The following is a 15,818-nucleotide window of genomic DNA, read 5'->3' on the forward strand; positions in this document are numbered from 1 at the left end:
AGTCTCAGTTCGCGATTCTAAAAAATGTCTTGGCAGTCAATCAGGTCAGTTCACTACCTCCAGACTGACAGTTTGAACCGCAAAGATGAACTGACAACTGACTGATTGACTGATAGCAACTCTGTCTCGTAGTCCCAAGTAGAGTTACTGCAAGGCGGATATGCTATGGTGCATGAAGTCTTTGCCGCTTGGCCGCTGATCTGTTAGTAGCATCACCAGGAGCACCATTGTTCCCATGTCACAAGCTTCATGCCGCCGAATTTATTGGCTGTCGTTGACTGAACAGAGCAGACACAAGGTAGACACAGAGTGATGCATGAATCCTCTGCCGCCCTGGGACCAGACTGTGACTGGTATGTTTGAAGTCCTTGTTCTCCAAGATCTTTGGCGTTAAGATACCGAGACATATTGGCTCCTACGACACTGACCATGGTGTTATCAAGGCAGATATGGCGCGCCGCATAAGATTCTTGCCACTATGGCGCTCTTTAGTATGTTATGCATCCCGAAATAGCTGTTTCTCTATCTCGAGATTCATGCCACGTAGACCCATTGGCTCTCATTGCACTGAGCATATTGTTGACAAGGCAGAATTCTCTCGCTGCATGGGACCATCTGTCTCAGAAGAAATGTGTATGGGTGGCATGTTGAGCGGTGTGTAGGATGAGGTGGGAGTTAGTCTGAAATATCCCGTTCAATGATCGGAAAATTGAGTCCATGCTGGAGCTCTATATAAGAGGTGATACCGTCCTTGATAAATGCAGCAAAGATGGCTCTCACTCAGGACAAACACAATCTCGCGCAAAGTAGCCCAGAGTAAGTTTTAGTGGTGGGTACTATGACCAAGATCCTGACATGCAAACAGCCTCTACTTCCAAGTCGATATCAATCCTGATAATCAGATGGCTTCCAAAAAGCGACACAACGGCTTGAAGGTAAGCATCGTTCGATTGAGAGGTAACAACCATTGCTGACGAGATATAGCTCGAATACCGCGTCAAGAAGAAGTCGACACCGTGCATGTCACTCCGAATGCTTGAACTGGAACGTCATCTTGGAGTCATGCGTGACCAATCCATCTTGCTCAAAAGATCCCCTACCGAGACGAATGCGCTTGAGGTACATCGAAGTGTGCTTACCGCAACCTGCATGCTCTCTGCTATAAGCACGAACGTCAGCGAGTATCAGGACGAGAACAGTCATCTGAAGCTTCGTCAACAACAGACGGAGAGATTCCTGAAAAGTAAAGACCAACAAAACAAGGTTCTGTTGGCAGCACTACAAGGTGTCATTCTGGACATTGGAGTTGGCCACTGCAACCAATGTGGCATGGGGTTCGGAAAAGGCTCACCCTGGATAATGGAGAAATGTGGAGCTGTAAGTGAACTTTAGTCATGGGTGACCAAAATGCTAAGTATTTCTAGCCGTGGTGCTTCAACTGCGCTATAAAGTCCCATGCTGTATGCCGTCATCACAAGAGGCTTGGTGAGCAAAATTTCCAACGGCTCCATAGCACGATGTGCGGTGTCTGTGACCTTACCGATCCAGAAAAGTTGATCCAAACCTCCTGCGGTACGTCCGCTATCGATATACACCTCTTAGCCTCATACTAAGACTCTCTTAGGACACCCTATCTGTCGAGACTGTGCAGCCCTTGAGAAGGGCGACGGTATGGCCAAAATTTCTTGCCATATTTGTGGCTGCCGCTACAAGTATCAAGAGTTGTTAGCGTTACCGTCACTTCAGCATACTCAAAGCGGGGAGCGCACTACGGTACATGGAGAGTTGATTGCTTGCAATGAACAGAATCAGGAAAGCGATGAAGAGAATGAAGAGAATGAAGAGATAGGAAAGAAGCCATTCTAACTTAGCCCAGCTGCACAACAAGCTCTTGGAAGTGCATTGGAGACCCAACTGGATGGATCTAGAGGATGCAGTGGCTGAGGGTTACATTCCCCTTGTGAGGTCCTTTCTGTGGCAAATCAGGCACCCCTTCATCACAGCAACCTTTTTACGATTGTTTTCGAGAACTATGGTGTACGGTCTTCTATTAAGTTGTCTTCTAGTTTTTCTTTTTCATTGCTATCGCAGTCTATTTGGGTAACATACTACCAGCCTCGAGTCTCTCGACAGCTTCCTGACGAATTTTATTTGATGCTTTCACATGTTGACGCTGTCTCCACACGCACCAGACAATTAATGCCACGAATACCACAAAGATAGCTGCAACCACTCCGACGACTAGAGGCGAGCTGAATATGGGCTTTTTACCGCTATTAGGTGTTGGGGTGGTCTTGGCTATCGCTGATGGAACCATTTTGGTCTCGGACCTTGACTTCTGAGATTACGTTAGTTGTACGCCAGAGTCCGGTTGGGGTGATCTAACTTACCATATATCAAAATGCGTCGGAAGATCGCCTTGAGCCTTCTCAGCTGCGAGTCTTGGTGTGGATCTAACAAACTCCAAAGGGTCAGTTAACTTACGCAGATACCGAAAGGTGTACTTACGAGTATGGTGGCAGGTTGTTTTCCTGCTGTTGGGCAGTGCTTTTCGGCGAATATCGAATGAAGATGATGCAGCACATGTTCATTACGACATTGATGCATGTGGTTACGAAGGTCATTTTATAGTTCCTTCTTCCTCACTGCGACAACCTCTCCGGAATCGGGATTCGACAGTGTCTGAGGCAGGAGTACGTAACCGGTTCCCGGGTCCTGTCGCAGTCACAAAAGCACGGATACAGTAAACGGTATCACATTTACACTGTGAGACCTGATGGTATGGTATCCGAGCTTCAGCAATTGGGTGTTCCAATGTCATCATAGTATCACAAGTAATTGTCCAGACGTATCACTCTGAGATCACGAACAGGGAGTCGCTAAGGAAGATTCAGTACTGCATAATTGATTGGATTCGCTCGACTACATAAATGAATCAAACGAAGCTATATGTATTCTAATGATTCGGACAGCCAGTACATTCTTCGTGGTTTCGATGAGCTTGCGCCCATACCTGCTTAGAGGTAAGCTAAGCTCTAAGAGAGCTGGGAAAGGTTTACCTCTTGGTCGCGGTAGCAATCATATACAAGGATTGCTCCTTCTCGTTCCACTGTGATGTACATCCAAGCTTCAGAAGCTGTTATGTGACACTCAAAAGCTTCAACGCCTCCTTCGTGGCAGGGCATGGATTCATAGCTTTTGTCTTGAATATGGAAGCCCGTGTGATAACACTGAGGTCTGTGAGAACTAACTATATCGTTTGCATGCCGAGAACTTACATGGGATGGAATAGTATGCAAATGCTGAATGACTTCTGGAAATCCAAATGGCAGCTCGAAAGCATCCTCTTCGCCACGACGGTCCATGCCTCGGTGATGACATCGATGCACAGAGAACGCTGGTGGTTGCAGCTTAGCCGGCAAAAAGCCCCCACCCGCCGTCGGGGTATCTGTGTATGTGGGAGGATCATCCGTAGTAGTGGTGGATTCTGGGGTTGCAGTGGGTGTTACCATGAGCATTTCCGGAAAGTTAATGCTTACAGCAAAATCAAACTCAGCAGCAGATGGCGTTTGGGGGACTGGATTGTATGGAACGTCCGTCATGCTATCTTCAAGCAGGGGCTCGTGCAACTCCGCGGTGATCATGCCAGGTGCGCACGCCATGTGCTCTTGTATAGACGACATGTGCTGTACATAGTCAGCGTGCGCATACCATACCCTATAGAAATGCTTACTGGAGGTTCAACTATTGCTGAATCGAAGATCTGAACTTCACCTGGCCTTTTAATTTCCATATATACGCAAGCTCCAGAGGACTGCGAATATCGGCTGAGAAGAAGAAAGAGAACATCCTCTTCATTTAGTGGTTCGATGGTATGTAGGACATTTTGGTATTCGTGTATGAGCCGTTCAATGTTCGAGAAGGCTTGGCTCGATTGGACTTCAACAAAACGGCTGATACCAGAAGCAGAAGAGCCAGGATTCTAGTTATGGTCAGCGAAATGTCCTAAGCCTCGAATTATAAGGCCTTACAACGCCACGTTCTAAGAACGAGTTTTTAATGTGCTTTGCGTGAGTCCGATAGTCTTCCACGTTTGGTGGACCCTTTGTTACAAAGACAGAGCTGTACTTTGTGTTTCTGATCTTCCAGTAAGGATCGGACGCGTTTTCCACATACGCGGGAGGTGCAGCGGACGATGAGTCCATTATTGACATCGAAACTGTATTGGTGCAGACAACGAGTGCGAAGGCGGGGCGGGGATCCATTTGAGCTCACCAGCAAAGGCTGCGCCGTGTGGAGCGCTGGGTGAATCAAAACTGACTACTGTGATTGCGCCGCATTAGCAAAATCAGCCTGAGCGCCTCGTGCCAACCATTCGTATCGCGCGATGCGCCTATGTTCGGTTTACAGTATACAGAAGTCCGTTTATTGTTTGTTGAGTTGTGCACCGCCTACACGAGTTTACGGGTTCCAGGATCCGGCTTCGGTTATCCGCATCTGACGCTCACTATCGCTTTTGCTGTGCTAACGCCCATATAATACCTATGATAGCTAGCTAAACCGCTAATCCCGCTCACCTTCAAGGACATAGCATGTTCATTTTAGATATCTACCTCGGCTTCATAGGTGCTGCAGGCTGTCTGCCGCAGCCTACAGTGCCGCCTGCAGTCGCTACTTGTTACACTTTACCCATCGACTTTGCGGTAACACTCCAGTCCTCGATCTATCGCCCATGTTTCTGCATCCGAGATCACAACGCGCTTGTTACTTCCCTAGGCAAAGACGAGCCATGTCTGGTAAGCCAGACTGGCACCTTAATCTTAGTTCTATGGGCTGATTCATTACAGCTTGTACGCTCGGCGGAGGCGGAAGCCGCAGGTCTAGATCCAAGGCAGTACAGTCAATGGTTCTGGGAAACGACAGAAGGATACCGTTACTCGTATGCAGAATGCTGGAGGGACGACATCTCGGTGTGTCAGATGGTTCTTGGTAGTCAAGAGCGAATGCAGCTAGGCTGGCAATACAACTAGAATAGAATCGCGACGGCCGCAGCTTGGTTTTCTGTTAACTGCATAGCAGTATAATGTGAATCTATAAGTATGTCCTGAAGGTCTAGATAACGCGTAGTACGACTCGTTCGACCTACACCGATCGTTATGACTGTCCTTCTTATATGTCGTCGCGTTCTTAAAAAGGCCGCATTGACCCCCAAAAAGCTTCGCAGCAAGCTGTTTTCGCGCAGTATAGAGCATTATAGTAACCCATCAAGCGTTGACTCGTGGGACTACCGAGGTTAGCAACCTAGCTTAGTAAACACTCTCAGACTAACAGCCGCACAGATATAGGTATCTAGGCATTTGGGTACAGGTAACAATCTCAAATATATAGCCATGTCATGCCTGTACTTGCCGCCTGTGACACAACTCCTCAACCCTGGCACCTGAGCCGCTTCTAACTGCTACATTATATTCAGCGGGTTGACATAGTACACCCTCGAGTTGTAGTGCTAGCCAGGCAATCGAGTCGACTAAGGTGCGTCCCTAGGTGAAGAGACACACTGTGTGACGAGACACTTTTTCGTCCGGGCCTTCGGAATCGCGCCACAGGACCTTCAAAAGCTCAAATTCGATGCGCTTATATTCTATAGCTGTCGCTCCTGAAGTATACTCGCCTCCGAGTAGAGAAAGTGCGGTGTTAGACGTGCTGTTGGCCGTTCTACTAATAGCGTTCATCATTCCTCTATTACTAGCCCCCTGTTTACTCGCGACAACGTATATTTGTAGAGCGTCCGGAGAGGCGGACATGGAGTCCAGTTGCTAAAGATCGAGACTACTGTACAGGCTCCGAAGGTCAACTTATCATAAAGGACATACATTCCGGCAGTTTCTCCGCGCCGAAGATATTATCGCCAAGACACTTTCTGTAGGGTACTGCGCTGTAGCTGCTCTTAGCATGCAGCGGCTGCAGTAGCGTGCTCAGGTGTGTCTGTGGCTGTGGCGTAGGTCGGCTGGTTTCTGAACGCGTCTAACTTAGAGCGGCCAGGTGCGTAGACTTTGTTATTCCCGCTAAAGTTAGGTGCTAGTGATCTAGACGCCGGCTGCCCCGCTATCCCGCTATGACTTAGGCAGCAGCCGATACAACTACCCCGCTCTCCCGAATGCTGGACCTGGCGAGCAAGTCTCTAAACATTGTCTCTGCTAATTAATTGCAGCTATGTGTGACGAACAGTGGAACAACAACTTATTTCAGGTATGCCTAGAATGCGAGCCACTTTGTACTATAACTAATGACGCACATGCAGAGGGTAACTAGGCTGTTGAATATTGTACAAATTGCTCCTAACTAACATGGAAGTAGGAGGTGAGCAAGCTGACGGACGTTAAGGCACAGAGTAGATGCTAACCTTAGTGTGTCTGGTGGTGTAGGCAGTAAGTCGACCTGCGAACGTGGATGCGCGAGGTGGCTGCTAACCTTAGTGTGCCTGGTGGTGTAAGGTGCGTCCCTAGGTAACGAGACGCCCTAGGTGACGAGACACTTTTTCTCCGGACCTTCGAAATCGCGCCACAGAGCCTACCGAACCTCAAGCTTGACGCGATGCAGTTTTATAGCTGTAGTTCTTCTATCATAGTGGCTTCCGACGAGAGAGAGCGTGGTGTTGGAGGTCCTGCCGGTCGTTCTGCTCATACTGTTCATCAACTCTCTGCTAGTACCCCCTGTTCATCCGCGACGACGGATGTTTTTAAAACTTTCGGAGCGATAGATAGGAAGTATATTTACTAAAGATATAGGCCGGAGGCTCTAAAGGTCAACTTAAGATGAAGAACATGTGTTCCGGCAGTTTCTCCGCGTAGGTAGCGAGGTCACCAAGACTCATCTTAGAAGACAATAAGCTCTAACCTCACTTAGCATGCAGGAGGCTGCAGTAGCGTGCTCAGGTGTATCTGTGGCTGATCTAGTCACTGGCTGCTCCACTGTCCCGCAATGATTTAGGCAGCAGCGGAATAGACTACCCCGCTTGCTGAAACACTTGCTGTTGCGAGCAAATCTCTCGATGTTGTCCACTTATTTATGACAGCTAGAATTGCAGCAATGTTTGAGAAGACGTGGGACGAAAACTCATTCCAGGTATGCCTAGAACACGAGCACACTTTAAATTATAGCTAATGACAGATATGCAGAGGGTGGCTAGACCATTGTATGTGCTCCAAGTTAATAATGACTAACATAAGTGTAGGAGGTGAGCAAAGTTATAGACGTTAAGGCAAATAGCAGATACTGACCTTGGTGTGTCTGGTGCTGTAGCGGGTAAGTCGACCTGCGAACGTAGATGCGCGAGGCGACCGCTAACCTTGGTGTGTCTGGTGGTGTAGGATGTAAGTCGACCTGCGAATGTGGATGCGCGAGGCGACTGCTAACCTTGGTGTGTCTGGTGGTGTAGGATGTAAGTCGATCTGCGAATGTGGATGCGCGAGGCGACTGCTAACCTTAGTGTGTCTGGTGCTGTAGTGGGTAAGTCGACCTGCGAACGTAGATGCGCGAGGCGACTGCTAACCTTGGTGTGTCTGGTGCTGTAGGTGGTAAGTTCCTTTTGGCGCGTCGCTTATAGCTGATGCAAATTGCAATAACCTTGGGATAGTCAAACTGGTCCTTCACTTTCGACAACGACTTTGCTAGACGATTGCATTGGGTCTTGCCTGAGCGTAGACTACAGGACTATTCTAGCACCGTCCACCCCTGCGCATGTTGCAGTGTCTTAGTAGATCCTACAACCAAGCAGTGGCATCCTCAAGCTCGCCTCTCTGAGATTCGCGTCGCCTCGAGAAGCTGTGCGCTCTGCAAACTACTCGTCCGGACCGCTGAACGCTTTCACCAGAACGAGAACGCTGAACTTAGCGTTGTTCGAGGTCGCGCGGCATTACGACTCGGCCATGGAGGTCCGCGTATGCTGAGGCTTTGTTCTGACGTGGGTTAGTGTTCCTGGCGCCTATAGTGTGCTAAAAACATTCTTTGCTTACTACCTGTCTTGAGCACAGAGTACCCGCCCCCCAACAGAGATGACATCCCAATTGGCTTCCCGGTTCTACCTGAGCCTGAAAGCGCTGCACGCTTCGCGCTCCTTCGAAGCTGGCTTGAATGGTGCGACACAGCCCACAGTTGCAACCAACGGAACGTCAGATCCCAAAGAGCATCGCCAACTAGGCTGATCTACGTTGGACATACCGATCGAGAAGTTCTACGTCTCTATCTCCCTAAGGAAGATAAAGGCGTGAAGTATACTGCGTTGTCTCATCGCTGGGGCGACTATCCCCCAACAAAAGAGGATCCTCGATTCTGCACCACTGATGGCAACCTTAATGCACGACTAAATGGCTTCAGTCTCTCTGAGCTACCAAAGACATTTCGAGATGCAGTTCGAGTGACCCGGGAGCTAGGTATCGAGTATCTCTGGATTGACTCACTGTGCATCATCCAGTGGAATGCGGATGATTGGGAGTGCGAAGCTGGTCGTATGGAGGACGTCTTCGCCTCGGCCTACTGCGCGATCGCTGCTACGTCGGCCGTTGATTCGAATGCAGGATTCCTCGCCCGAAACAGAAGCGCTGAGTACGTGCGTGTTCAAGATGCTGCAGGTAATCAAGTCTATATCTGCACCCACATGGATGATTTCGAGAAAGATGTAGAACAAGCCGGGCTTAACAAGCGAGCTTGGGTCCTGCAAGAGAGGGTCTTGGCAAAACGGACCATCCACTTCAGCGCCAATCAGACCTACTGGGAGTGTGGAGAAGGAGTGTACTGCGAGAACCTTACAATGATGAAAAGGTAAGAAGTCTACTCTATCTAAGTTAACATACAACTAATCAGACACCCCTGTCTTCAGCTCACCTCGAAAGAATTATTTCTTGCTAGACCCAAGCTTTCCGAACCGCCTACTTAGATCAGGCAAAGGACGTACTGTGGAATTTATCCACTTTCTGTTCGAGAACTACTCAAAGCGTGGACTTACCAAGGACACCGACAGATGGGTTGCAGCATCTGGGTTAGAGGCCCGCATTGCACGCGCGCTACCGGGCAAGAACAGTTGGTATGGCATCTTCCAAGAGCATCTTCACCGGAACCTACTGTGGCAGGCGTCGGACAGTAACACGAAGCGCATCGTGTACGATGAAGACCGACAAGTACCGTCGTGGTCATGGATGGCATGCAGCGGAGGCATCAAATTTATGGAGGTTGCAATCGGCTCCGTTAGCTGGGTTAATGCTCTTGCTTTCAATGCCGAACGTGACTCTGCTGCGTTGATCGCCGATGTGGGAAAGTTTCAGCACGTCACTCTGAAGCCAAACGGTAATCGTTACACGGTCTCCAATTTCTTCGGAAGAGCAAAAGGGTGGATCCAATATGATATGGAAGGCGGGGAGAGCGGTCGCAGAGACCGTTGTGTCGTGATTGGACGGACGGAGGAAGAAAAAAAAAACATCAGCAAGAAACACTACTACATACTGGTTGTTGTGCCAACAAGGGAAGATGGGGAGTACACGAGGGTTGGAGTAGGAATGGTTCGAACTGGTTGTGTCAAGAGGTGGAGAGCTAGTGTGCGAATTGTGTAACCGATGCAGTGCTTGTTGAGTACAAGTAGTGTGTATCTGTTCTCCACTTAGTTACACAGGCTATGGTTGGATACCGCTTCCTATTATATGCTTGGTATCGAAGCGACAGTCGTCCTTAAGCGGACGGCTGCTGCGATAAGCAAAGCGCTCAAGCTCAACTCCCCACCCCTAGAGATGGGCCAACCTTACACTGGTCACAGGGCGGGGTTCGAAGTAGAGCTAGCGGCCGCTTATAGACTCATCAGGGAGCGCAGCAGGGGTGCGCCACAGCTGCGCAGATATCTGAGCACGCTACTGCATGCCGAGATGCACTAGCGCATCCCGCCAGTTTGGGCTCGTTTCCAGAGACCTCTTGCTTCGCACTACGGGGCTCCCGGCATGCTCGCTCCCACGTCGGAGTGATCTCTCGAGCCTAGACAATCGATCTTCCTTCGTTGCGCTCTCTTTACAACCCCCCGAGCGCTGAAGCGGTCCCTGAAGTAGGCGATGGACAGGGGGGTGTAGTTGACGAGTTGATTGACGACGGTAACGAAACGATCGATAGCACGGTCAACATAGCCGCGATTTATGCCGGACGCTAATCATCGTAAGAAGCGATCACCATTTAATTGTGATAGACTAATAACAGCTGTGCAAACCTGCAAATAGGGTAGCGCCGAAGTTCCGAAGTGCAAACTTGTCTCGCGACACGGTGTCTCTCCTCACCTAGGGACGCACCTTAGCTAGTAAGTCGACCTGCAAACGTAGATGCGCGAGGTGGCTGCTAACCTTAGTGTGCCTGGTGGTGTAGGATGTAAGTCGATCTGCGGACGTTGATGCGCAAGGCGGCTGCTAATCTTGGTGTGTCTGGTGGTGTAGTGGGTAAGTCGACCTGCGAACGTGGATGCGCGAGGTGGCTGCTAACCTTGGTGTGCCTGGTGGTGTAGGAAGTAAGTCGATCTGCGGACGTTGATGCGCAAGGCGGCTGCTAATCTTAGTGTGTCTGGTGGTGTAGTGGGTAAGTCGACCTGCGAACGTGGATGCGCGAGGTGGCTGCTAACCTTAGTGTGTCTGGTAGTGTAGGATGTAAGTCGACCTGCGAACGTGGGTGCGCGAGGCGGCTGCTAACCTTAGTGTGTCTGGTGGTGTAGGAAGTAAGTCGACCTGCGAACGTGGATGCGCGAGGTGGCTGCTAACCTTGGTGTGTCTGGTGGTGTAGGAAGTAAGTCGACCTGCGAACGTGGGTGCGCGAGGCGGCTGCTAACCTTGGTGTGTCTTATGCTCTAGATTGTAAGCCTCTTTTAGTGCAGCGCTTATAGCTAGTGCAAATTACATAACCTTGGGATAGCCGGACTGGTCATTCACCTTCGACAACATCTTCGCTAGACAATTGCGCAGGGCCTTGCCCGAGCGTAGACTGGACGACCACTCTAGCACCGTTCGGCCGTGCGCCTGTTGCAGTGTCTTTGTAGATCCTGTAACCGAGCGGCGGGATCCTCAAGCTCGCCTCTCTGCGATTCGCGTCGCCTCGAGGAGCTGTGCGCTCTGCAAGTTCCTCGTCCAAGTCGCCGAACGCTTTCACGATAATAAGAACGCTGATGTTAGCATTGTTCGACGTGGCGAGGTACTACGACTCGGCCGTAAAGGTCCGCGTATGCTGAGGCTTTGTTCTGACGTGGGTTAGTGTCCCTAGCCCCTCTGGTGTGCTAAAAACATTCTTTGCTTACTATCTGTCTTGTGTACAGAGTACCCGCCCCCCGACAGAGATGATATCCCAATCGGCTTCCCGGTCCTACCTGAGCCTGAAGGCGCTGCACGCTTCGCGCTCCTTCGAACCTGGCTCGAGTGGTGCGACACAAACCACGCTTACAACCGAGAAAACGTCAAACCCCCAAGGGCTTCACCAACCAGGCTGGTTTACGTTGGACATGTCGATCCAGAAGTTCTACTTCTCTACGTTCCCCAAGATAATGAAGGTGTGAAGTATACTGCGTTGTCTCACCGATGGGGCAACGATCCCCCATCGAAGGACAATCCTCGATACTGCACCACTGACAGCAATATCGCTGCACGACTGAATAGTTTCAGTCTCTCTGAGCTACCAAAGACGTTTCAAGATGCAGTCCGAGTGACCCGGGAGCTGGGCATCGAGTATCTCTGGATTGACTCACTGTGCATCATCCAGTGGAACCCGGAAGATTGGAAGCGCGAAGCCGGTCGTATGGAAGACGTCTTTGCCTTAGCCTACTGCACGATCGCTGCAACGTCGGCTGTCGATTCGAACGCAGGGTTTCTCGCCCGAAATGCAAGAACTGAGTACATGCGTGTACAAGACACCACAGGTCATCAAGTCTGTATCTGCACCCATATGGATGACTTCGAGAAGGATGTACAAGAAGCTGAGCTCAACAAGCGAGCATGGGTCATGCAAGAGAGGGTCTTGGCAAAACGGACTATCCACTTCAGCGCCAATCAGACCTACTGGGAGTGTGGAGAGGGAGTGCACTGCGAAAACCTTACAAAGATGAAAAGGTAAGAAGTCTGCTCTATCTGAGTTAACACACGACTGATTTGACCTTCTTGTCATCAGTGCACCTCGAAAGAATTATTTCCTAATAGACCCAAGCTTTCCAGACCGTCTCCTCAAATCAGGTAGAAGGCGTACTGTGGAATTTATCCACTTTCTGTTCCAGGACTACTCGAATCGTGGACTTACTGAGCCCACAGACAGACGGGTCGCAGCATCTGGATTGGAGGCCCGTATCGCTGGCGCGCTGGACTGCAACAGCAAATATGGCATCTTCAAAAAGCATCTTCACAGGAATCTCCTGTGGCAGACGTCGGTCAAGCAGACGTCGGACAAGCAGACGGAGCGTATCGCGTATACCAACAACCAAGAAGTACCATCGTGGTCATGGATGGCATGTAGCGGAGGCGTCGAATTTGTGGAAGTCAAAATAGGCTCAGTGAGCTGGGTTAAGGCTCTGGCTTTTAATACCAAGTGTGACCCTGCTGCATTAATTGCCGATGTGGGAAAGTTGCTAGGTTGCACGATAAAATCTGAGGGCGATCGCTGCATTGTTCTCGACATTTCTACAAACAACGAGGCAGGGTGGATACGATATGATATTGAGAGCGGTGCAGAAGGTTCGGAAAATCATTGTGTCGTGGTGGGAAGGACAGAGGACAACAACGCCGCTCAGCAATACTATGTTCTAGTCGTTGTGCCCACAGGGAAAGATGGCGAGTACAGGAGGGTTGGAGTCGGAAAGGTGGGAACTGGCTGTGTGGAGAGATTGGGGTCTGACGTGAGAATTGTGTGACTAACGCGACCTTCTGCAGTATTCGAGTCTACGCAATGTGCTTTCGTTTCGACTTTATAAGCACATGCGTTATGTCTGCTTATTCCGCTTCTCTGGCTTCTTTATGCCGGATATATTACAGCTGCCTACCGCACACTTAGTGTTGACGCGACTGTCACTTTTGAGTGGTCGATATCTCCGAAAGTTGACGTGCTAATTACATCTCAACTCCCCGCTGTTAGAAATTAGCCGTTACGCACTGACCACAGTAGCTGTATTTAAGTTAGTCGGCGCAAAGTGTGGACAGCCTACCTAAGTTAGGGCGGGGTTAGAACCCAAAGAACCTAAGCGACCGCCTTGGCTGGCCGCTGTTGCGCGCCACAGCTATAGGCATATCTGAGCACGCTACTGCAGCCTGCTGCATGCCAAGAGAGGCTAGGGCTTATCATCTCGTAGAGCGAGTCTTGGCAATTCCATCCTCTTCGCGGAGAAACTGCCGGAATGCCTATTCCCTACTTTAAGTTAATCTTTAAAGCTTCCTATCTCAGCCTTTGATGTCCCAGCTTCCTTTGGTCCTCACCGAAGGCTCGATACAGATGCGCTATCGTGGACGAACATGGGGGTATTAGTAGAGAGATAATAAACGCTGTGAGCAGAACCACCAGCAGGACGTCCAATACCAGGCTCTCTCTAATCGGAAGCCACCATAACGTCCATCCACTCGTAGCGGAATAACAGCCGTAGCGGAACGCCGGCACTCCTTTTTCTCCTAACTACACCAGCAACAGCTGCATAGCTTAGGTAGCCTCGGAACAGATACCTTAACCCCTCTTCTACCTAGAGGCTTCATGCTGTAATCGCAGCTTTCTTACTTTCTCTACAATACCACGATACGCTGCAAGGCTGCAGAGTGCTGCCGACTCGGACTTCCTCGGGCTATCTCCTACTTCAGTGCACCTATCTAGAATCTTACTATACTGTAGAAGACTGTAAGAAGATAGTATGCCGAGCAGCTTACGACCTCCACGAAGCTGGTTGCGCTGCAGTAACAATCTATTGCTTGATCGAGCCGCGCAGCCCGCATCCTTGCTGTACAGAAGCGGCCTAGCCGTAATCTATCCGCGCGAGATGCCAGCCACAGCTGACTCGTGCGAGCAAGCTTCGGAGCAATCACGTGATGACTGGCGGCTTGCATGGTGCCGCAGCGGGCTGACAGGATGTGGCTAAGTCCGGCGTGTGAGCGCTGATAGCGGCCCAGCTGAGGAGCCAGCGCCTCGTTAGACAGCATCGGTGCGCTTAAGGCTCCTAGCATCGTGTAATCAACTACTACAGCGGCCTCTTTGCGCTCTACTGCGGCTAGAATATGCTACCTCTTAAACCCCGCAGAAGCGGCGATAGCATAGTAGCAGTTTAGAACGTCAGACGCTGTAGCTTAGATACTAGGGAGCAGCAGACGAAGTCGTTAGTCTGCATTTGCACGATTTTGCTATAATGAGATAGAGTAGATTGGTTTAAAACACAAGTAATACGTCGTAAAACCTAGGACTAGCTTTAAAAGCTTAGTCTTGATATAAGCTAAGAAACGTTACACGCCCAGAGGTACACCCTAGACTAACTGTGTACCTGCACACTGCCGAAGTGCAGTTCCGATACTCAGGAGGAAGCCAGAGGAAGCGTCGTGTTTGACGAAATACCCACTGGCCCTCTACTGTAAGAGAAGACGGTTCTTGGCGTTGTAGAACAGGTGGGAAAGGCGCAAGATCTGACGGTAGGGATAAGTCACCTGCATTAGTGTGGAGGGTTCGGCCATCTGGCGAGAACACCACCGCGCTGACCAGACCTGAATGGCCCTTTAGCACACTGCGACACGCGCCCGTCGCCGTCTCCCACACCCGCACTGTCCTGTCGTAGGATGCTGAGGCGACCAGCTGCCCGTCTCGCGAGAACACCACCGCGCTGACCAGACCTGAATGGCCCTCCAGCACGCTGCGACACGTGCCTGTCGCCGTCTCCCACACCCGCACTGTGCTGTCGTCGGATGCTGAGGCGACCAGCTGTCCGTCTCGCGAGAACACCACCGCGTTGACCTCGTCTGTATGACCCTTCAGCACGCTGCGACACGCGTCCCACTCTGCATCTCTCCCTGAGAGTACTCCTACCGCCTGGGGTACCTGTGCGATGAACACCTTCTTCACCACGCTAGCCTCAGGCGAGAAAATAAGAGCAGACGAGTATATCTGGAGGGGCGCCTCGGCAAGTATCGATACGAACCGCAGCACAAACCGGCTTGCATCTCGGAGGAAGTGGGCAATACTACTTTCAGACGGCTACACTTAGGTCAGCGCAAAGCACGGTTATTACTTTACTAGCGACGCCGTACCTTCGCCAGCGCTTGTAGCCTCGCCACGAGTCGCACACATAGACTCGTCTCTTTCATTAGGCTCATCGCTTCGAGCCAGTGCAGAAGGTGTGTCTCGAGGAAGCGGTGCGTGATGTCTCCATCTTCGATACTGCGCCCGCTGCGCTCGAGGTGATGGACCCAGTAGCGACACGCATACTGCAGCTCAGGTGGCAGGTTGCTGTTAATAGTCTCTTCATTGATCTCTGTCCGCAAAGCTCCAGGATCTAGGAGATTACACATGTCTTGTCGAAGGCCGCTAGAGGTCGACATGAGCTCAAGGCAGCGACGCGCCAGGTTCTCATGGGTGCTGCTCTCATCTACATAGAGCCTGTCGCCGCATCGCTTTTGGTCGAGCAGGAAGTCGCAGAACGACGGGTGGTGCAGGCGGAGCGGCCGGCTTTGATTCAGAGTTGCTATCAGTCAATCAGTCAGTTGTCAGTTCATCTTTGCGGTTCAAACTGTCAGTCTGGAGGTAGTGAACTGACCTGATTGACTGCCAAGACATTTTTTAGAATCGCGAACTGAGACTGA

At 50.6% G+C, this 15,818-nt stretch overlaps 3 protein-coding genes across 3 annotated transcripts; all 3 read left to right on the forward strand.

Moving 5' to 3' along the window:
• Positions 1–769: 769 nt before the first annotated feature.
• J4E82_011552 (uncharacterized protein) lies at positions 770–1,392 on the forward strand (the record flags this gene model as incomplete). The annotated part of the gene is made up of 3 exons (XM_051737756.1): positions 770–816; positions 866–935; positions 985–1,392. The coding sequence occupies 3 exons, from the start codon at positions 770–772 to the stop codon at positions 1,390–1,392; spliced, it is 525 nt and encodes a 174-aa protein (XP_051582483.1).
• A 6,662-nt stretch (positions 1,393–8,054) lies between these two features.
• Positions 8,055–9,605, forward strand: J4E82_011553 (uncharacterized protein; the record flags this gene model as incomplete). The annotated part of the gene is made up of 3 exons (XM_051737757.1): positions 8,055–8,136; positions 8,187–8,820; positions 8,936–9,605. 3 exons carry the CDS (start codon positions 8,055–8,057, stop codon positions 9,603–9,605), a joined length of 1,386 nt encoding a protein of 461 aa, XP_051582484.1.
• A 747-nt stretch (positions 9,606–10,352) lies between these two features.
• J4E82_011554 (uncharacterized protein) lies at positions 10,353–12,513 on the forward strand (the record flags this gene model as incomplete). Its single annotated transcript, XM_051737758.1, has 4 exons — positions 10,353–10,361; positions 10,933–11,236; positions 11,330–12,116; positions 12,312–12,513. 4 exons carry the CDS (start codon positions 10,353–10,355, stop codon positions 12,511–12,513), a joined length of 1,302 nt encoding a protein of 433 aa, XP_051582485.1.
• Between the last annotated feature and the right edge of the window lie 3,305 nt (positions 12,514–15,818).

The sequence above is a fragment of the Alternaria postmessia genome (assembly GCF_024291825.1).
Source record: "Alternaria postmessia strain BMP 2775 chromosome Unknown scaffold_229, whole genome shotgun sequence".
NCBI lineage: Eukaryota > Fungi > Ascomycota > Dothideomycetes > Pleosporales > Pleosporaceae > Alternaria > Alternaria postmessia.